The sequence below is a fragment of the Gavia stellata genome, chromosome 8 (assembly GCF_030936135.1).
Source record: "Gavia stellata isolate bGavSte3 chromosome 8, bGavSte3.hap2, whole genome shotgun sequence".
NCBI lineage: Eukaryota > Metazoa > Chordata > Aves > Gaviiformes > Gaviidae > Gavia > Gavia stellata.
Genome location: NC_082601.1, coordinates 2507493 through 2530923, shown reverse-complemented (window position 1 = coordinate 2530923; position 23431 = coordinate 2507493). Strand labels below are relative to the sequence as shown.

Sequence of the window (23431 nt, the reverse complement as noted above, 5' to 3'; positions counted from 1 at the left end):
TTTGTGTTATAATTATTTTTAAAAAGCTTAAAAGGGAAATTGCTGCTTTTCAAATTAGAAAAAATACCGAGCTAAAGTTTTCTTGATTGCGTTTGACTCTTTCGATCTCAGGAGTGACAGGTGTTGGGATTCCTGTCCCCACATCCTCTTTGTATAACACCTATATGGTAAAATGGGAGTTTAAAAAAAGTTAAGAACAAAAAAAAAAAAAATACTGCACTTGATGGAGGTAACACATATAATTTTCATGCCCATTAAGTATACTAGAAAGCAAGAAAAATTAGAAAGTATAAAACAGTTAACAACTGTGATAAATTCAGAGGAAGTCTTCTGATAGCTAGAAATACTGCATCGTAATTCTTACATACGCTACAACAAAATAATAAAGCGTTAGAGGAAAGGAATTAAGCAAATGAAGACTCAGCATTTTTCAAAAATGCTTCATAAAAAAAGCTTTAAAAATTAAAGGGCTGAAGCATCAAGTGTTATGATTATTAAAAAAATCTTTCAAAAAAATAAGTACATGAAATATAACCTACAATTACTAAAAAATTTAATAGCAGCCAGGGAATGTTTCTACATTCATAAGTTAATTAGAGAGAGTAGAAAGTTTACAGGTGTTAAATAGTTATAGGGAACTTTTTTTCTTAAATGACAAAAAAAAATACCGAGCTAAAGTTTTCTTGATTGCGTTTGACCCTCTCCATCTCAGGAGTTACAGGTACTGGGGTTCCAATCCCCAGCCCCTCTTTGTACAACACCTGTGTGGCAACAGGGAAGTATTTAAAAAAAAAAAAAAGGAAAGGAAAGAGGAGGACAGGGAAGAGAGAAAGAGATAAGACAAGTAATTTAATATAGTGAAACTTCAAAGTATGAAAAAGAGAGTTTTGCCAGCCTTGTTCAAAGGCTAGCAAAAAAAAAGTCAATGAAAATAATCAGCTTGTTGACAACAAACGAGGTTTGTTGTCATCTCACTTGAGTGCACACAAATAATGCCAGCAAGAACGGCAGGAGTGTTTTGTGCAAAGCATAGCTTGAGCCAAGGTACCTGAAAACTTTTTTGCAAAGGAGTTTCCTTACTCAGACAAAAGATCTTGCATGAGCAGCTTTGCCTCTAGGATTTCTAAATAAGCTCACCAGCATAAAAGAAAGCTGTGATGACCTCAGAGACAATTAAATGTAGCAAAACGTTTAACAACAGTGCCTTCTCTGAACTGTCCTATTAATCCCAAATCAGGACTGAATTTCCTATCTTTCATGTCTGAATTGGGTCAGAGTGAGTCAAAATTAGTCCTAAGGCGCTCTAATTAAAACAGAAATATACAACAAAATTATGACATAATGGTCGTTTGACTGGAATGTGTTAGGAGTAGAAACAATTCTGGATAGAAATGCATTACTACAGTAATTTTTCCTTAATTATGCAATTTTCTTCATTTTTCATAGTACAGTGATAGGGGGATGCTGCCCAGGTTTTCTTACAAGGACCTGTAGGATATAAGAAAGCACCCAACACAGCAAAAACAGGAAAAGAGACAGCACACGCTAGTTCCATTAGATTGCTTTGCTTCAGGAAGCGTTAAGAATTCATTTTTCATTTGCAGTGCAACCAGTGTGGTGAGTCTGAAGACTGTTAGAAGGATTGACTTTGTTATTGAGGAGGAGAGTGACGTCACTCAGACTACTACTATTTCATTGGGAAGAAAAATAAGGTACTGCTTAACTGCTTTAAGTAAATGAGGTTAAAATCTCACAGCTAGAACAATTTAATGACAATTGAGTTAGACTGAGTGAAAAATTAAAATAAAAGAATACTGACAGGGTTTTAGTGATTTGATTAAGAAAGGGTTGTTCAAAGTTCAACAAGGAATCGTAAGAAGAATTTAACATGGAGGAGTTAAAGGGATTGATTTGCATTTGAAATGGTAGGTTTTGTTTTATTTAGCAATACCGAGCTAATGTTCTCTTGATTGCGTTTGACTCTCTCCATCTCTGGAGTAACCGGTGTTGGGATGCCAGTCCCTAAGCCCTCTTTGTATAACACCTGTGAGGTACAAGAAAGTTTCCACAAAAGAGCACTCAACACAGGCAAGACCATTAAATCTGACTATTTTTCAGTTATGTTTAGTGTTAGGATCACTTTTTAATTAATTTCACACTTATTCTAGAGGCAAATATTAAGGAAGGGGCTCATGGTTGATTATTCTGTAAATACATAACTACAGATACTAGAAGATAAAGGGTTAAGATAAAACAAACATGGAGAGAAACACCATGTTAATTTCACAGCTTATTTCCAGTTTTGATTCTTAAAAGAAAGGCATGTAAAGTCGTCAATCACCAAAAAAAGTTAAAGCACAAAAAGGTGGAATATAAATGAGTCAAAAATATTGCCAGGAAAAGACAGGAGCAGGGTGAGATTCTAAACCATTGAAGAAAACCAGATTATATGTTAGGATGTTATGCAAAAATACGTTGTTATAGTTTTTTTGTTTTTTAAATACCGAGCTAATGTGTTCTTGATTGCGTTTGACTCTCTCTATTTCTGGAGTGACAGGTGTTGGGATACCTGTCCCTAGGTCCTCTTTGTACAATACCTGCAGAACACAAGCACCCAGCAAAGTGAGAAGATCATATTCCTTCCACAACAACTACAATACATTTGGATAGATAAGTTACCTGGTTATAGGTAAATATAATCTGGGATTCTATGTAAATATGTGCACAATTTATTTTACTCAGTGTGCGCCTTTATAAATACAGTCACCAGCTCAGCAAAGTACTTAATGGCTATGCTGAGGTGCTTGAACACATCAAAGTCAACGGAAAACTTCATAATAATAGGACACAAGTTTAAATATTCTGCTGACCTGGCATGAAAGGTAGGTATGTTTTGCTTTTCAGCCTAGTTTAGGAAATGTAATAGCATTACTTTTCAGGCAGTCAGCATTTCCGGAAGGGGTTTTTTTTGTGGTGTTAACAAACAGCTGAACCTTTTATAGACATGCATAATACAAAAATACTTCGTGGTGGGCTCTATTTCATTTTGATCTGTGTGACTATTTGTTTGGAACACCACTACTTTACTTTGGTTTAGGTCTCTAGTAAGAAAAACAATAGAGTTTTAGCTCTGATATTATTGCTTTAACTTAACCTGTAGTGGATTAAAAAAAAATTGCATTTTTCATGAAAGGAGTTGCATAGGAGATGCTTAGGTTGGTTTAAGACTTAACCATGTAGAAAGACATTACAAATGCATTCATGGTTCTTCTTGCAACTAGTAAAATGCTTGCAACAAAACAAGCTAACAAAAAAAAAAATTCACTGCTTGATGTCATTGAAACAATGAAAAAAATACAAAAATAAAGCAATCCCAGCAAGGGAAAACAAATTATGTAAAAGGTTAGAAAAAATGAAGAATCATTTGAAAAAACAACTCGATTGTGCCAAAGTGAGCTGTAAAACACATTAGTATCATAAACAGCTCAAAAGGGAAACAGTACTTATAAAATCAGGAATGGAGAATCATAAGATACTCATTATATGGGTGTCAGTGCTCCTCAGCATTGTATAGCAAACATCTGAGGTACTGATAATCACAAGACCACATCCTGCCTCAATTCTGTATGCAGAAATCAAAGCAAAGCAGCAGTGGCTCAAAATCAGGAGAGCATCTTGTGGCTATTAAAATCTACACAACTAGATATGGGAAGAGCCAGGTACTGTCTCCACTTGTAATTGTCACTAGGTTTTGCAACTACAAAAAAGGCTCCAATTCTTTTTTGCTCCACAAAGTTTGGTCTAGCTGATCCCTTTTTTTCAGGCCAATTGTAAGACATTTTCTGTGTTTAGAAAAGGCCACAGAAGTAATTCAGGAAGTGACTAATTATATCGATTACCGCAAAATTCAGATAGTTAAACTTCCTGCTGCTGAATATAGGAATTTAAGAGATCTGTTCTCTTTTCAAGAAAAAATACCCACAAACACTACCAAAGGCGGGAGCTTAAGCTCTACATGAGTACATAGGCAAATAGAAAATATCAGCCATTACCGAACTGATGTGCTTCTGGGTCTCCTTGACACGCTTCACTTCTGGAAGATCAGGAATTGGAGTTCCTTTTCCAATACTCTCCTTGTACTTAATCTACAAAGGTACAGACGTTAGAAAAAATTAAAAGGATTTATATTAAAGCACAGCTGCCGCATGTAACAAGTTACACGAATAAAGAAACATAGGTCCTCTACACTTTACAAACACATTCAAATCTCAGGTACTAAATGTATTCTGATAGAAGGAAATCATCAAGGAACCTTCTATTAGAGTTATCTAATAGATAACTCCACCACACTTCTACAAAGCACTTTAACAATAACTCGGCTTAGGGTAAAAAAGCAGAGTCTTGCCTGAGCCAGAATTTTTCAACTGAAGCTTAAAATTCAGGTGTCTCCCAGGAGCTTAATTTCAGCAAGAAATTTATTTTATAACAACTGAACTACTTCAAGGTTTCTTATGCTGAGTTCCAAAAAAACTGTGATATTAAAAATTTAAAATAATTTCTGAAAACTTTAGCCTAATGGCATTGAAACAGGTACCTAGATTTATATGTGGATACATAAAGAGCATTATCCTGGTCTCACAGAGACTGCAAATTTAAGAGATCTCATTGGCTTCAACATGAGCAGAGAGCTGCTGTTGAAGTATTCCCATCGTCTTGACAAGCAATCTGTTAGAAGATAACTTTAGTTGCGGATGAGATGTCACACTGAACGGCACTTTACTAAAAGGGTTTTCTAAGAAGAGGTGTAAATACCTTTGAACCTGATACCATTTGGTCTTTCTACCAATGAAAGAATAATTTTGGATTTGTAAAAATCTACCATATCCAACAAAGGTGGGAGTCATCATACACCATTTTAACAGTTACAGTGCTATTGGCATTTCTACTTTAGCATAACAAAAAGAATAGCATTTCACAAGAACATTTTTAACATACTAGGCACGAAACAAACAGCTGAAATGCTAGTAACTTTTATACTAAAATGATGTCAGCATTCAAAAAAAAAAGCATGAAAAACATTTACAAATTTCAAAAGAAGAGTAATAGATAGAATTATTCCAATTTTAGAGTGTTACAATTTTTTTATATAATATAAAAGCTTTACAAGACATGCTTTAGTAAGGCTTTTGACACTGTTGGCCCTGGCATCCTCACAGGCCAGCTAACAAAGCACGGGTTAGGTAAGTGCACAGTGAACGGCTGGGCCCAGAGCGTTTTGGTGAGTGGCAGAAGGGCTGGTTGGAGGCAAGTCGGCAGTGGTGTACCCCAGGGGTCAACACCGGGGCCAATACTGTTTAACATCCTCATCAGTGACCTGGGTGCCGGGACAGAGCGCACCCTCAGCCAGTTTGCAGATGACACAAAACTGGGAGGAGTGGCTGACCCACCCAAGGGTTGTGGTGCCACCCAGAGGGACTTTGACAGGCTGGAGAAATGGGCTGAGAGGTATCTCATGAAGTTCAACATGAAATGCAAAGTCCTGCAACTGGGGAGGAATAGCTCCAGGCTGGGGTACATGCTGGGGGCTGTCTGGGAAGCAGCTTTGCAGAGAAGGACCTTGGGGACCTGGTGGACAACAAGCTAACCACGAGCCAGCAATGCACCCTCATGGCAAAGGCAAACAGCATCCTTGGCTGCATTAAGAAGGGTGCTGCAAGCAGGTCAAGGGGGGTGATCCTTCCCCTCTACTCAGCAATGGTGAGGCCACATCTGGAGTTCTGTGTCCCGTTCTGGGCTCACCAGTATGAGAAAGATATGGACTTACTGGAGGAAGTCCAGTGCAGGGCCACAAAGATGAGTAAGAGACAGGAGCATCTTTGATATGAGAAGAGGCTTAGAGAGCTGGGACTCTTCAGCCTGGAGAAGAGTAGCCTTGGGGGGAACTTATCAATGTGTATAAATACCCAGTGAGAAGGAACGAAGAAGAGGGAGCCACTCTTCTCAGCAGTGCTCAGCAACAAGACAAGAGGTAATGGGCACAAATTAAAAATCAGAAAATTCGATCTGAACACAGGAAAACACTTTTTTACTGTGAGGGTGGTCAGACACTGGAACAGGTTGCCCAGAGAGGTTGTGGAGCCTTCATCCTTCGAGATATTCAAAACTCGACTGGATGTGGTCCTAGGCAACCTGCTCCAGCTGATTCTGCTTGAGCAACAAGGTTGGAGTAGATGATCTCAGGAGGTCCCTTCCAACCGAAATGATTCTTCAATTCTGTGCTCAATAAACTGTGTTTGGGATAAGATTAAAACGACGGTAAGAGCTTTCATGTTTTAGAAATGGATTCTAAGCAACAAATTGAATGTTAATCATTAGAAAGATTACTGTGTAAGTAACAAGAATAGGCAAAAACTTTCAGAAAGCAACCCGCAGCTGGATGGATTATTGCCAAACCACTGCTAACAACATTTAAAGAAATAAGAGGGGGAATAAATATATTATTTCAAGTTGAATTAGCACTGGTAGAGCATTAAAAATCAATTCTTTTGTACCGAGCTAATTGCATCCTGGGTTCGTTTAACTCTCTGCATCTCTGGTGTCTTTTCAATAGTAGTTCCAGTTCCGATATCTTCTTTATATAAAATCTTAATGTTCAGAATAAAGACAACAAGGTAAGCATACAAAACACAAGGTTATTTCTTCTAGAGAGTGAATACAGGCTCATGACAGTGATTTGTACACCACAGTGCAGGCTGCAAGCCAACTCGGAGGATCATCTCCAGTCACTGCCTTGTTGCCTACCTGAAGTCTGTCCTACCATGAGTCCCATTTGTGCAAAAAAAGGGGATGATCATTTGTATTTGTAGCAACACATTTTTAAGTAGAATATCAAAACATTTGTAGGCTAATTTTAGGATTGAAGACTAGAATTTGTTCTAATTTGTTCCTTTTGTTCCAATTTATTTTACTATGTTTTACACAAATGTCTTCCACTTAGTTACTTGCTGTGCTAATGGTGCTAGTGGCAAAAGGACACGGCAGACTTTAGGCACTTCATGGTAACATATGAAATGCGAAACAAATCAGGCAGGCAGTTTACTTTTCACTGAAAGAAGACAGTTGCAACACAAGAAGAATACACTACTTACATGTAACAGGACAAAAGAAAGGTGGATACTAGTAATACCAATGTAAGTACAGGATTGATTGCTTACATGTATCACAGCTATGTACATGTGAAAGAGTGCAATCAGGGCACTCCATAAAAAGCAGTAGATAAAAAGGGGTAGCAAAACCCAACTAAAGCTACTTAGAATAAAATTAGTTTTTGTTTGAAAAAGTTCTTATACACATTTAAGCAGATCATGAACATAAATACCTGTAAGATAAGGGCCAGAAATAGTTATTTTATTAAACATATTAAACTGTATTTTTTGGAATGAGAACTGAAAGCAGAAAACAACTATACCGAGCTGAAATTCTTCTGGTTTTCTTTCACACGCAGCATTTCTGGTGTGTCTTGTACAACTGTAACTTTTCCTTTACTGTTCTGTAGGTCCCACTGATACTGAAGCTGTTGAAAAAGTTGAAGTAAAATGTCAAATACTGACTCTATGAAAATTTACTCAGAGTTTTCTTTAAAGATGAGAAAAAAAAAATTTCAAGTACACCTTATAAGGAGGTCATTTTAACACCACCATTAGTGATATAAAGATGTACCACAGTTACAAGTATTCTCACTGAGATTAGCAATAGGAGATCCTTAACTAAATTCACTGAAAAATTCTGAAAGGTGCCAGATTGTATCTAAAACAATTAAATCTCAACAATGATAGTTAAAGATTGTGGAGTTCTGTTACTGACCATACAGTCTTGCAGGTAGTCCCACTGACAGCAACAGACAACTTCTGTAAATCTAATTCTCTATTACTTGCAAAGGAATTGTCAAAGCATTGCAGCAGAAAGGTTTGGGTTTTTTTTTTTTCCCAAGAAAGTTACAGAATAATTTTGGTTCCCTGTGCAATTCATAGGTGGGCTGCTGCATACATAGTGGACCCTCTAACGGAAGATCCTTGAGAATATAAAGGCAGCCTAGCTGGGATTAGAGTGTGATATCGGGACCCTATTAAATGAAAAAAAAAGTGAACATTTTTTATTATTTGACAGTCACAGTGTTTATTATTTATATACATACTGTGCTAAAGTTCTTTTGATTCTCACGGACTCTCTGCATTTCTGGTGTGTCTGCTACAGGCACATAGTAGGGCATGGTCCTTTCTGCATCTTCCTTATACTTTTTCTGATAGAAAACACAAAATATATTCCATTAATACAAAAGCAGTAATAAACAACCTGGCATTACTTATTGTTGCATAATGCCCACCCTTATGGAAATGTGAGTACTTCTGTGTCCGATATAAATTCAGATTATGCCTCTGTGTAAGATTTATTTTAAACATTAGGTTATTAAGGAGTAGGAAAATTAAGCTAAATCTACTTAGAACAAAATTAGCTTTGGTATTGCAAAAGCAATAGCAATTATTGTTTCATTTTATACAGTATTAAAATAAATCAATTTCAATATTGACAGGGAATTTCAGAGTAAGAGATGCCACATCACAGCTCCAGAGTAATTTGTTTTTCTGGTGTATCTATCTCCTGAATGTCATGACAGGTAGTTATTTAGGTGCTCCAAATTAGTATCCAACTCGAGGTTCCCACACGACCAATGATAAAACTGCTTCACTCAAGATACCTGGCTCGAAAGGTTCTTGACCTGCTGCGCATGAATAATCTCCGGAGTATCGACAACACTGGTGTAGTTGGCTTTCTCCATTTCTGCCAATTGTTTGTATTTGATCTGTTGGGGAAAGCTCACTTTTAGGTGCCTTAATCATATCTTTTCATTTGCTTTAATCAGAAAAACCTGTTAATAAATGTTCCTTTAAAGAAGACATCAGACGTGATATACAAGATATTCACACAGACCTGGCTGGCAATGTCAGTGGCATTCTTTGCTCTCACAAAATCTGGTGTCTCCAAAGCCAGTTCTGTCAGACCTTTGCCTCTGATTTCTAATTCCAAGGCTTTTTTGTATGCTTTCTGCAGATGAAGACAGTGAGTAAATACTTTGTCAATGTGAACGCAATACCTTTAGCAACTTCAGATAGTGTCATGACCACAGCAAAGAACAGGAATACTACTAATATAAACTCACAATTAAACACACAAATGATGTCATTAAAGCGTGTACTTTATGACTTAAATCTTGAGAACAAACAGCCCTACTCCAGCAGTAAATGGAGCACACTACAGGCCAGCTGTATTAAGGTCACTCTTCCTTCTCACACCAGTAATCTCAAAGTGTAAGTTCCTTTAGGTCATCAGTGCAAAACAATAACTTGTATAGATGAGAAGCAACAGAGAGCGAGCAGTGTACGAAATGCACGTGGTAGTGAAGAGTGGTCACGGACCTTTCACACTGAGCATGTCCAAAAAATGCAAGGTGTCAGTATTCTCTGTGACATTTTGGGCCCTTTGGAATGAATACCCTCTCTAAAAACTCAGTGCTGCAGCAGCCACTCTTCTCAAAGAGATCTGCCACTAAGGTCTAAAAGATCTATTTTGTATAGATTGGTATAATTCATGTGTCTCTATGCCAGCTCTGCTGAACATGTCTGTAATATTCTGGTAATAAACTACAGGCCCTTTGAATAACTCAAAAACTCTGCACTACTGAGTACAAAGCGTTGTTGTCAGTAAGGATGCTTATCTTAAAGAGTATTTTGTTAAGAAGCAAAATTGTAAGTAACACTAAAAAGTTGCTTTTTTCAGCTTTCAGCCTTATGTTGTTAAAGCTCTTAACATATGAGCTAATCTTATCCTATGAAAACAATCACTATTAAATATTTGTTATACCGGTCCACCATGTAAATAAAGTAGCTGTTAGTTTTGCATCCTGACTGTCTGCCAGCCACCTCTCTCCATCAATGCTGGGGAAGACTGCCTCGGCCATCAGTCCTGCAGCTGCCAACTGGACATCAGTCCTGGGCAGGGGGAACTGTTCATGAGCATGGCTGGTGTTTCTGACTCACCCATCAAGCACAAAGCATTCAAAGAGAGCTCTTTGCCGCACAGCACACCTCCCAAAGCAGAAGTATGCCAGTCCGATTCCCTCATTGTAGTCCCCTTCTGATCTCTCACTTTGCTTCTTGTTTCCTCAGCCTTGGTCCTTAGTTCCTAATCCTTGGTAACTGCTCCTGACCTAAGATGCCTAGTTTACAAAACTGACACCTCTGGTTCCTACGCTTAGTCTTGCTGCATCACAATGCTGGTTTAGTCTATCCCTTGACTGACCTGACTATTGATCACAGCACCCGTTTCCCACCTACGTTCCTGACAGTAACTGCAAAGCCAGAAAATTGCTCACTTAAAAGTTCAGGCTCCCAGTTTTCTCCTTAGTCACCCATACACATTCTTTTTTTCTCTCTACTCAAGAGTTTCTGGGGAATGACAAAGTTCATACTAGTGTTATACATCCAGAAGCATTTATCAGTTGGAGGCTGTTACATCCATTCAGTTATTTTCCAAATAGCTTTTGACATACCTCGTTCAGGATTTGAGTTGCATTCTTCGCTCTTAACATGTCTGGAGTCTCCTCTAGAGCTTGTAGTCCTTTACCTTTGACACCTTCCTCCAGATCCTTCCTGTACTCTTTCTGTAGAAGAAAGAAAATGAAAACTGCAAAGCCAGACTAAAGAGAGTTCTACACTCTACAATTTTGTTACAAAAATTTAAAAAAAAAAATTCCAAAAGCTCCAAAAGAAAGAATTTTTTAAAACAAAGAATATCGTATAGGATTATCTAAGAACTACTGCAACAGAATATAGTAATTATTGTTCAAGATAAATTGCAAAGGCACACACATATACACCCCGCTATAGAACAGTTAGGCTGATGAATGTCAGAAAGGGACACAGTAAATATGAATACAGTTAACAAACAATGAAATAAATGTCCATGACAAATTAGATCACAACAGAGAATATATGTAAACATGCTTAATGTGAATAGTTAGAAAAAAGAAAGTTGTGAAGCAGAAATGCTGCTGAGAATACTTAGTGGAATTATTTAACTTGACAGAGGAAATAAGCACAGAATAACTGCTACCTCGCTTGCTATTTTGGTTGCATATTTGACATGTAATAAGGATGGTGTAATCTCCAAGCCAGTAAGGTTTCTGCCCTTAATGGACTCTTCAAAGTCCTTCTTATATTCTTTCTAATGAGAGTAAGAAGAAAAAAAGCAAAATAGCAAATATTGATCACATTATTTTTAATTATGTGAAAAACTACTGGGAGGATGGAGCAGTGGTTTGGTATTAATGTCACAACAACAATCTGCTGCAGTGCATGCCGTGGGCACCTAAAGCAATAAATCCTGTTTCTACTAAAGCCCATGAAACAGCTCATTACTTTCAATGGAAACATGACCTGACCCTGCCTTTTTTTTTTTTCTTTTTCTACTTATTTATATATGCAGAGAAAACATTCAATGGAATCACTCAAACATAATGACTAACAGCCTTATACAACTGCTTTTCAGCATGTATAAGCCTTCATCTGTGACAGAACAAGCTTATACTTCAAATAAACAGAAAAGAACTCCTTGAGGAAATAAAATGACAGGTCAGTGAAGAACACTATGACAGTAGAGACAAACAGGAAATAAATGGGTTTCTCAAAAATAGAGTTCTAAGATGAAAAGAATAACCAGCGTACTTTCTGTGGACTATGATAACCGTCACACATACTATACTCCTGTTGCAAGAATTTAAGTGAAATATAATTCATATTACATTTCTTCTAAAGACTCAAAGACTTGCTTAGGCTTCATTTGCCGATAGCTTCTTGATGAAAAATTACAGATAATATACACTTCAAAGTGACACAGGAAAGCTTCATGAATTTTAAGTGTAGTACGTCATAACCAATAAAGAAACATGATATAGCTATAAATTTTCAGTCTATCAGCATGCACAAGATGCAAATATAATTGCCTGTCTAAATCACTGTGAAAGTTCAACTATAAAAAAAAAAATTAAGGTTTCTTTAGTCTATCAGTATTGATTTTAATCATACCTCACTCTGCATGAGCTGAGATTCCTTTGCAGTAAGGTATGTTGGAGTTTCAAAGTCCAACATAGGTTTTCCTTTTTCCTTCTCATACTTTTCTCTGTATTTCACCTGAGAAGAAAAGAAAATAAGTTACCCTCCTAAATAATCAAAGAATCAATTCATCGACTAGTACGTGCCTACTTTGGTCAACAGATCTATGGTAAAAAATGAATGTCTAATACAGTTTACCTTCCTGAAATCCATTGACCATAAAATGAAAAAAATCAAAGGTCAGGCTTGCAGCAAAATGTGCGTGGCCTAAAATTCTACTGATTTATTTCCTGTTGCAGAGAATAAGCAGTGTCAGCTCAAATTTCGAGAAATTACTGTTCACAAGAAGGAAGACGGGTAGCTGTAAAAATCTAACTTGAAGGCATTCAGACTGCTCACGACCCTGGTTGAGTTCATCAGTTTCAAGTTAACGGACTGCTGGAGTGTTAGCAGCAGGGCTTGAAAAGATGCAGTTTAGCGACTTGCTAACTAGTTCTGTGCCTTGGTGTCCAGGAAGTAAAATGTCCACAATGATGAAGACCTTCTTGCTTCAAGTTACGGTATCCAGCCTTTAGGGCATCAATTTCCAGACTGCTGCATGAGATAATGCTATGGTTTTGGCTGAGACAGATCCTGATCTCAAACTGGAGCAAAAAAGTAGTGACTACACTGATCAACAACCATTTTCTTATAGTCCTTTGCTATGTAACCTTTTTGCTCTTCCATGCTATGCAGCAGAACAATAACTATGGCCCTTCATGGTCTAGCAGTAACATCCCTCTTGCTTTACAGTCAATAGAGAGGATTAGATACCAAATCAGAGTATGAATTTCTCTGGAATGATTCACCATTTGCTGTGTTCCAGAGGGAAAAAATGTCAGACACGTTTAATAGCAGCAGTAGGTATTGTTTTGGTTAAAGCAAATTTGGATGCAGAAAAAGAATGGCAGAGCTCTCCTCTGTATCACGTGAGGCTAGAACAGATAAAGCAATTGAAAATAGACTGTCAGCAACAGCCCTACTTCTTTAAATTTCCAGGTTTTGTGATTACCAGGTCCTTTTTTCTATAGATGAAGTCACCCTAATAAATGCATTATACTGTGTAAAAAGATCCAGATACAACAGACATAAGTACCTTTGAGATCTACGCTAAAACAAAGAAATCATACAGATATTTTATATGCGTTCTAAAACTGCAAATGTGCAAATATTTCTCATTGACTTGTTTACTCAGGTGTGCAGTGTTTATAAAGCAGATAGGCACAGAGATTGTTATATACTGGAGAATTTGCTAGGGTGACTTCAGTGATGGAGACTGGTACTCAGTGAGTGGGGTTAATGAGAAACACACGACCAACTTACGTGGCTCTGTAGTTCTGATGCCTCCCTTAGATGAACCTGTTCAAGATTATCTGGCACCACATGGTAGTGACCCTTACTCTTCTCATATTGCTTCTTGTACTGGTACTGAAGGGAAGGTGTCAAAAATCATCTCAATAAAAAAAAAATCCCTCAGCAAATTTACTTCTTAGGTCCAATCAAAGCAACACTTCAATGGAACATTAAAGAGAAATTAGAAATACAAAATGCAAAACAAAACCAAGAAGTTCGACTCTCAGCATCAGATATCACTTCTAAAGATGTGCGTGAACAGTTATCTTTTTTTGACCATTTTGATTGCAACAAAGATTTTTTCAAAACCAGGATTAAAAAAAGAAAAAAGAAAAAGAAAAAAACCACAGTGGATACAAGAAAAGGCTGTACCAGGCAATAATGATTTTTGTCTTTTCTCAGTAAAACTATCAAGTATTTTGTTAGGCATAATTCTGTACATCTACAACAGGGGGGGTGTTAAACATAAACATGAAATGAAAAAACAGACAAAAATAAAAATTTTAAATATAGTAAGCAGTAAAGAAAAAAGTAAAAAAGAAGAAAATAGTATTTGTTAGTGTGATGCAATCAGTTAAAATGTAATAAAGAATCAATCCACTAAAAATTATTAGAGGATTTAAAATATTAGCAATTCTACAGCTAATAGAGATTTCACTTCCCAGAGGACAGATGCGGCAAAGTTGCTAGTTAACTGGGAAATAATCATTAGAAAGTAGAGGAAGAGATCACTACCAGGTGATGTCCCATGAGCAATAACAAAAGGAGTAATTGTGACAGAAGTAGTTAGCAGAGATCAATTCAGAATGGAATCAACAATAAATGGAAAAAATCAAATGGATCTGGGATTAGTTAATGAGCTTACTGCACTGGCGAGCTGGCTTGTACTCAGGACATGATTCATGATCAGCGATTCAGACATGTCTGTGACAGGCTTATGAAGTTTCTTTAAATCCGCCTTGTATTTCACCTGCGGGTAAGAAAGGACAAACAACATTAGAAAAGGAGACTGCTAATAAAACCTGTGATATTGAATGTACTAATAACCTAAAGGAGGTCTTTGTTAAAGAAATTTGAAAGGTTTCATTTCCCTAGAGGAGACACATAAAGTAAACATACCTCACTAGCCATGTTGTGAGCATCTTTCATGGTCTTGTAGATTTTAGCCTCCTTTAAATCATACTTTGGCTTTTTACCCATCTCCTTGGAAAAATTCTCCTTGTATTTCACCTAAATTAAAAAACAACCAGGTATTACAAGTGTTCTCTAGTACTCACTTGTTTGGCTGCACAAGGCAAAGACACCCTACTTCAATGCTGACGGTGAGCAGAAGAATGAAAACGTAGTAACTTGAAGGCACCCACTGGAATAAAGGCTATTTTAAAGATGACCTGACATGGAAAGAAAATCTACATCTGCATTTACAACATACCACTTGCAAATTTTCTTTCAGTGCACAGGTTACATCTCCTCATTGTAAAAACAACAGACATAGTCAAGAGAAGTACGTTGGCAAAATATAGCTAAATTCTGTCCCTTGGAGATGAAGAATTTTTCACTTGATGGGAACTGTGCATAGGTAAAAGATACCCTACTTCAAAGAGGCAAAAGCTAACACAAGTATAAAGAGTATTTAGAAGAACTTTTTACATACTTCTTGGAGAAACATGAGCTTTAAAAACTACCTCAAGACATATAAGCACTGAAGATAGCAATATATCAAATACTTTCATATATACTGTTATATACATACTTTGTTCTGTATAAATCGGAAGTGAAGGAGGATGTTAGTGATCATAAACATGATAGTGATACAATTAATTACTAGGAATTAGATTACACAAGAGGCTTGGTAACACTTCCAAATCACATTAGCATCAGCAAAGTAAACCATAGCAATGTAAACCATAATATTCAAGCAGACCCAGGCTGAAGGCACAGAAGTATTGACAGGAATGAGAGTTTTGCTGATGACTTAAATGAGGGCAAGTCCTTCATCTGTCATGACTTGTCCCAGCCCACTGCTGCAGGTGAAGCTAAAGGCTAATTCCTCACTATTTCTTGTAAACCTACAAAAAGGACGGTTCCATTATGAATATTTTGGTTTTATTACTTTTTTTTTTTTTTGCTATCAGAGATGCATAAAATTGTTTCAGAAGAGTTACTGAAGAGTACAAGAAAAATTTGAAGTATCAAAGATTAAGTTCTGGCTTGTCTAAATGGATCCCACAGCAAGTATGTATGCTCATCACCATTAGAGTAAACATCAATAGAAAAATTCCGAGGATTTGTCATGTCTTCCCTGTAGTAGCATTCTGCCTGGTCTGGAAACAAGTGAAGCAACATTTCTTTCTGTTTACCAATTCACGTTTCCTTGGAGATACTTTATACTAAATAAACTAGCAACATCCATCCCTGGTCTAAAGAACAAGAATTGAACAACCGTCATCAGTCTTTCTGAAAGAATCTGATCTTGTTGAGGACCAAGATAATACTTAGAAAAAGCATGCAGAAGACATAAGACTGTGGCTGATGAGGAAAAAGGATTAATTGTTCTTCAAAAAAAAAACCAAACCTGATCTCCGAAGCAATATTTATGTGAAAATTGAAACGAAAGAAATAAAATACTGAAGAACTGATAACTAAGTTGAGGAACAGTTGACTCATGCTAGAGGATTTTTTATGACAATTACAGAAATGTAAACAGATAATTTTGTATTAGTAAATGCAGAATTAAATCACATTCCACAATCACATTTTACACTTTGAATTCATTGTCATATTCTTGTCCATAAAGCACCATATGGTTCATGCTGGATATCACTGTTTCTCTTTTGCTTTGCAAAATGTGCTAACATTCAGATAAAACACACAGTGAAACAGGCAAATCCACAAGTTACATAGCTGCTGTAAGAAAACAAAGAACATTAACGTTTTTGACATAAAGGAATCAGTATTGCTTCTGACCTCACAAAAATTAAAGTGAAGCAGAAGTATACTAGAATCTATTAAGTTTTGCTAGCTATGCAACATATGATCAAGATCAGACCATCATGCCAAAGAGTTCACCTTTTTTAAGCCCAGAAGAAACGTTACTGCAAGATCTATGCAAAATTAAAAGCAAGCATGACAGAGAGGCAGATGAAATGCAACTAAAAAAAGGCAAATGGATGAATAAACTGGACATAATGCTTTATAAAGACGTTTATGAGAAGAAATGTCTACGAGAAAAAAAACTTAAAGATTATGCCAATTATTCTTTGCTCCCTTACTGTCTCTACAATAGTTAATTTTCTCTCAGGACCAAAATAATCTCAAAGCATGTTTATAAGACTAAGAGGAGAACTGACTAGCATTGGAGCAAAAGCATGGAAAAGGAGGATCTCCTCACTGAATGGCAATAAACATAATGTCTTCTTTTTCTTGTAGTTCAATTCTTCAGTTTAAGAATCCTTGGTTCTACTGAAAAGATTCTTGATTTTCCTGACAAACACCGTGGCTGACATTCATACATGCGACAGTTACGTGCAGCAGTCATGGCTAGACATGGAAAAAGCCTAATCCCCCTTCTTTCATTTGGAAATACATGTGCAAAACTGAAATGGTACAGATCTGTCTGCTGCCACTTCAAAAACTGCTATATAGCCATAGTTTTTCTATTTTCCAAAGTTTTTGAGATGGCAAGAAATATAAGAAACTATGATGTGCCCTCAAATCACTACAGGCTACATATCTCTGTGTGTGTTTGAATCAGCCTCAGAGCCTCTATGTTTCCATTATGCCATTCCAGCACAATGTAAACAGAATAGTTTAAATGAAGTTTAAACAGAAGTTCGAATGGCTAAAATGAAGTTCTAGTGTGAATGTTATGCATATGGTATGACTGTTCACTGAAAATCACCAGCACCATTGTTCAGGTTTGTCATACACATATATTTCCATTTTTTGCACAGTTTCGGGAAAACCATCTCAAGCTTGTATGTCTGGGTTTAGGTTTTTTTGGTGAAAAAGGTGAGTTTTCACATTGCTTGAGTGCATCAGAAACTTCCATTAAAAACATTGGAAGTTCCAAAACCCTTACAAAAGGCATAATAACGTTTCACGCTTCACGTGGTGTTTCTGAAACACAATTCCCCACTCACAGAATTCCCAATGCACTGTCTTTCCAGAGGAAAAAAGAAGGTCACATTTAACTGAGCAGTCTCACAAGTTTTGCTACATTCAACACCTTTGGCACAAAAAGATCCAGTGCAACTGGTGCATCACAAACCCTTTAACAGCTTGGAATTGGAAGATAATATGCAAGCAAGATACAGATGCATAAAAATGGCATTCCCAGATGTGTGACTTAAAATCATCTTACATGACTACTTAGCATATTAGCTTTCTTAAAGGTTCTCATCCATGGGGTATCATAAGATGCAGCTCCATGCCCTCTCATATGTCGTTTGAGGTATTCTGCCTATAATGCGTAGCAAGAAAGCAAGATCAGAAATGCAAACAATTACAGGATTAAAGCATGAAGTGGTGAGAAAGAACCAAGTTGAACTGAGGTCCTGGCGGAAAAAATTATCACAGAAAATAGCGAGCATGTGCTTCAGACTAATTGGAGAACATGATCATTGTATAAAAGCAGGCAAGCTTCTATTAATATAGCATATTAACTTCAAAATAGAAGATTCTTTTAAAGGCACAAAGTAGAAAGAAAGTGGTTGAGAGAAACTGAACGTCCATCTCATAAGGGATGGATAATTAGAGTCAGGTAAAAGGCTGCTTCTTTTAAAGCCAATACCCAGAAAAGCTAAAAAAGAGAACGTGGCTAACACCTCAGCCTTAGTATTTAAAAGATCTTATCACGGCATCATTTTAAGGAGATTCTATGCCTCCATTACTGACATTTAGGAAGTCAGTAGAAAAGTTTATTTAACCAAGAAATACCTTGCATTGGGATTTCATTTTTACTTTAACACATTCCTTATTTTCCCTTATCCCCTAATCTAGAAATAACTTCAATTATAATATTAGTATTACTCTATAAGTTAATATTACATCTCATTTCTCTCACTGCTTCAAAAGTTTTACTAAATTTTTATCATTACCTGGCTAGTTAGCTTGGACACCTCCTTTGCCAGTTCAATATCTGGACGTCCCAGCATGGTTACGCCAACACCAGCTTCTCCACGCTTTTTATATTCAATCTAACAAAGAACAAAAGTGTAGTTTAGTAGTGATGACATCCCATTTTAATTATTTTACTGACACTGTTTTTAATAGTAAAATTACTGCTAAGGAATTATACAGAAGACTTAAAAACCACTTACATCACTTATTAACTTGGCAGCCTGAGTTGCTTTCTTAATATCTGGTCGATCTGCTATAGGTGTGTAGTGCAGCTTTGACTTGGCATCTTTCTTGTATTCAATCTAATCCGCGATGATAGACAAAGGAAAGAAAATTACTGAGGTTTGTTCATGAGGAATATACCTAATAAGGGCACAGCAATGTTGCTGGGAAAGTGCATGGGGGTTTTTTTGGTGTTTTGGTTTTTTTTTTTTTTTTAAATAATTTCACAAGGAATGGATTTGGGAATATGTTTTTGCAAGTTGTCTACTAATGAAGACATAAGCATGTGCAATTCTGTCTGTATTTGAAAGAATGAAAACAATTATTAGATATGATTTGCACTAGATTTCTACTTAATCACATGGTAGTATTTAAAGTAATATAGTTTTCAGAGAAATCCTTCATTTCAGTGCAATTCTACATTTGTAAATATTTGCACCTTTATTTTTCAGAATTGCACCTGAACATGGAGGCTACGAGGAAATCCAGACGTATGTGAACTTTTGTTTTTTGCCAGCTGACTTTGGTCGAATTTGCTTAATTCATGAAAAGACAAGACAAACTTACTGTACTCTGTTTTTTAGCAACTTCCATGGCATGTTTCACTTCGGGAGGCTCCAGCATGACAGAATAATTAGACTTGCCTTTCTCCTTCACAAACTTCTTTTTATAGTTTGTCTGTTAAGAGCAAAAAGGGCCATGTGTGATATTTTCTCACACGGAGGCAAATGCTACTGAAACTTGGAAATAAGCTCACTGAAACTGTTAAGGCAGATAAAACGCAGTCTCCTCAGCCTCAAAATGTATGGTCCCCAGCTTTTTTGTTTGTCACAACTGGCACTTTAGATTACAAAAGCTTGCTATTTGGAGATAATTATTTTTGTTTAAACTGTGTTCTAAGAAAAATATAATCCGAATTAAAGGCACCCGTTAGCACTCCAGCCCGTCACTTTCTTCCCGATTATTTTAACAGATTCCCAGTAAAATGTGTTTAGCTCTTTCTTAAAGTCTCATTCTGGTAGCAATTAATCTTTTCTGACTCCTTGGGCACTTTATGATGAGACTCTAAATGTGTTGCCTGTATACTAAAACATGCAACAGTCTAATCAATTATAGGCAGCAGATAATAATCTCACCATAAATTGTTATCACACTAGTTACTTACCTCACTGACGTTCTTAGTCACCTCTTTCACGTGAGCAGTGTCTCGTGTCTCTGGCAGGGTTGTATAAGACCCATGCGGAAGCTGCTTCTTGCTCTGTTCTTTGTATTTGTTCTGAAAGCACAGAATAAAAATAGGTAAAAGAACAGCAACGCAAGCCCCACTCCTTCCCCCCTATTAAAAGGATGTACTTAAAATGAACAAATAACTGTCAGATGCTTTACCTCAGATACAAGAGAGCTGACATTCTTAGCCAAGAGGATCTGAGGTGTATCTGGAACAACATGGTACGTTCCTCGGGCTTTGTTGTGCTTCTCTTTGTATTTTATCTAGCAGGAAGAAAAGATATAATTTTAAGCAATGTGTATCTTGTGTTGTGGCAATTTAAAAAGAAATTGCTGTAGTTGTGCCTCCTTGTTAGTGCAAAAGTTTGCAGACAATCCTATATTTTGATGTTTTCAAGATAAATTCATTCCAGTCTATATATTCCTGTATTTCTCACTTGGAATTGTATTAATATATTGAATATATTGTTAGTGATTGTTAAAGATACTTTGTGTTATGCACAAGTTATACCTGCAGCTTTTTTTGCTGTTTTCTCCAGATAGTATTTTCATTTCCATAAAAGGAATGCAGAGATATACCAAAGGTCTAGGGTGTTCAGGCAATGTTAACTTTGCATATTTATTTAATCCATGAACTAGGCCAATGACATTTACAAAACCAAATTTATTCAGATTTTGCCAATTTGTTAATTAAATAAACAAGCCAAATCAAATAATGAAATGAGACTGAGAACAACTTTTCAAAGATTCATTCTTAATCCAATCATATTTCCAGTAAGTAGTTTATGTAGTAAGTAAAGTTCTAGCAGAATTAAAAAAGTGAGTATTCAAGTACTTACATCACTCGCCAAGATGGCATTATTTAAAGCTAATACTGTGTTTTTATCATCTGTGACAGAGAGTTTGCATCCCTTTAGGTATTCCCGGTCCAGTTTGTATTCATACTGCAGGAAGAAAAAATAAAATAAGAGAGTCTCAAATCTTCAACAGATTGTTGTTTTTTGTTTTTTTTTTTATTCTGAACATGGGAGATGTGGGGAAAGGGAGTATTCAGTTTGTTCTGATTTTCTTACATCGCTCTGTTGCAGAGACGACTTGGCTGCTTGAACAAAGTCAGGCCTATCAGCAATCCAGTGCCAATGAGCCTTGGCTGCTTCGTATTTCTTCTTATAATCCAGCTGTTTATAGTGAAACAACAAGAAAAAAGAAGTTAATTGGAAGTTGTGTACTTTACACATGACATTCATACAGATGCAAAGTCTCTTTTGGTCTGTACCAATTAAAGAGAGAGGTAAGAAAGTGCATCTACATCAGACTAGGGCTTTCCTCTGAATCATGTACAATCCAGTGGGAGTCCATTTACTCTAGTTTTTCCACTGCTAGGTGGAGAAAGGAATATGAATGACTGAAAAGATGTCATGACTTTGAAGAAGGTGAGTTCTTTCAGTTCCTTGCCTATTGAAGTGGCTGTTGGGCCACCAATAACAGAAAACACAGGAGAGCTTCCCATGAAGCGCTTACTTTGTCTGCAAGAACATCATTACAGATAATTTCTGGAACAGTTATGTCTCTGTCAGGAAAACAGAGCGGGACTAGAAGAACAGCAGATGTATGACATACAAGGACCTCAAGTGACCTCAAGGACAACTTGCAAGAGTGAGCATTTCAGTATGAAATAAATTAAAATATATTTTTTTCAAGCAGCATAAGAATTAGAAGCAATGTCCAAGCTCAAAAAATTTCAATGGAACTGAAAATAATTTCTCATGGTCTCCTTTGCCAGTCCCAAACACTATCCATAATAAAATTAAAGTATTAATAAAACTGAACTCACATTGCTGTTTAGCTTGTAAGCATGCCTTGGAGTCTTAATATGAACTGAATCTGCTATGACATTGCAGTGAGATTTATTCCTCTCGTACAGTTCTTTGTATTTCAGCTAAAGAAAGACAAACAAAAAAAGTTTACAAAGGTAATATCATCGTCAACAAGAAAAGCATCAAAATATGAAAAACATAATATTAAAAATTGCTCCTGTCAAGATAAAAATCGTAACAGAAGAAATTGTATCAATACAACTTGCTATCAACTGTCTGCCTGAAAGAAGAGTCCTCTTCAGCAGAAAACCAGAAGATGTAGCAGGTATAACTCACCATGAAGCGTAGACTAAGATTTAGCAAAATCTACACATGAACAGTAATTCTGGCTGTTTCCAGTTTTTTGCACCTAATAGAAATGCTTTAAAGAAACTTATCTTCTGATAGGCACATTCAACGCTTTCTGAAAATTCCTTTATAGAATCTCAAATTCAGCACTCAGTTTGGAACTGAAAAAATGTACTTCAATTCACAGATTGCTTTTGAACATCTTTGTCTCTTAATGATCCATGTTAGTATCTGAATAATATGGTTATTTTCTCCTCCTAGATTTACTCATTATATAGATAATCCACGTAGCATCTGAATGACTTTCACTCTACTTATTCTCACAGTACTATACTGAGTTACGGAAGTGCTAGTATCCTCCTTGTATTTATGTATATCTAAGGAACAATACAAAGGCCAGAGAGAAAGCCTAGCGTAGGAGGAGGAATTAGGACCAGGACTCCCAAATCCTATGATATTATTCTATCCACTTCATCTTCCTTTCTCTCTGTCTCTCTCCTTTTTAGCCTTCCATTGCCCCATGATCAAAACACGTATTTATTTTAGATCAGAATATTTACCTTACGTATTCACAATATCACAGAATAAATGAACAAACACAGTAATGTATTAAGCACCTTATTCAAGGCTTCAAAAAAGCCGCTAGCCAATAGAGGAAGAAAACGCAGAAACAAGCTCCCCAAATCCATGCTTTAATTAGATACCAGTTCCAGCTCACGGCTTTTAGCCCTAGTGAGGGCTGCTCTACCCCAACAAAAATGTTCCAAGAGCTACAGAAGAACGTTACATGAAAAAACTTCCTGAATGCTTTAATACTCTATTGTGTTTTTTGAAAAAGCATTAAGTACATATGGAGTTTTACATGCAGACAAAACCAATACACTCTAACAAGAAGCTATTTTTTAATGACAGTGTTACATATGAGTTAAAAGTACGGCATATCAAAGTTAATTATACGTCTTTTTGATACCACAGACAAGGAGAATTTACTTACATCACTTATTCTGTCCTTGACCTTGCGCACATGCAATAACATAGGCGTATCATGGATTGTAGTATAGCCTTTAGGCTTCGCTTTGTTATATTCCAACTTGTAAATAATCTGAAGACAAAAATTATAGATTAAATTATTTCTTG

The 23431-nt window shown here is 36.5% G+C and overlaps 1 protein-coding gene across 1 annotated transcript in view; it reads right to left on the bottom strand.

Annotated features, from left to right (window-relative positions):
• NEB (nebulin) overlaps positions 1–23431 on the bottom strand; it is a 131956-nt gene that overhangs the window by 10885 nt on the left and 97640 nt on the right. The window contains exons 114-136 of the mRNA XM_059820707.1: positions 23289–23396; positions 21964–22068; positions 21203–21307; positions 20969–21073; positions 20289–20393; positions 20068–20178; positions 19470–19580; positions 18881–18982; positions 18659–18757; positions 17923–18021; positions 14679–14789; positions 14425–14529; positions 13530–13634; positions 12141–12245; positions 11170–11280; positions 10607–10717; positions 8989–9102; positions 8756–8860; positions 8195–8299; positions 7469–7573; positions 6552–6644; positions 4053–4145; positions 2505–2597 (exon numbers count right to left, since the gene is read on the bottom strand). Coding sequence (XP_059676690.1) covers positions 2505–2597; positions 4053–4145; positions 6552–6644; positions 7469–7573; positions 8195–8299; positions 8756–8860; positions 8989–9102; positions 10607–10717; positions 11170–11280; positions 12141–12245; positions 13530–13634; positions 14425–14529; positions 14679–14789; positions 17923–18021; positions 18659–18757; positions 18881–18982; positions 19470–19580; positions 20068–20178; positions 20289–20393; positions 20969–21073; positions 21203–21307; positions 21964–22068; positions 23289–23396 — 2406 coding nt within the window. The remainder of the gene's footprint in view (positions 1–2504; positions 2598–4052; positions 4146–6551; positions 6645–7468; positions 7574–8194; positions 8300–8755; positions 8861–8988; positions 9103–10606; positions 10718–11169; positions 11281–12140; positions 12246–13529; positions 13635–14424; positions 14530–14678; positions 14790–17922; positions 18022–18658; positions 18758–18880; positions 18983–19469; positions 19581–20067; positions 20179–20288; positions 20394–20968; positions 21074–21202; positions 21308–21963; positions 22069–23288; positions 23397–23431) is intronic.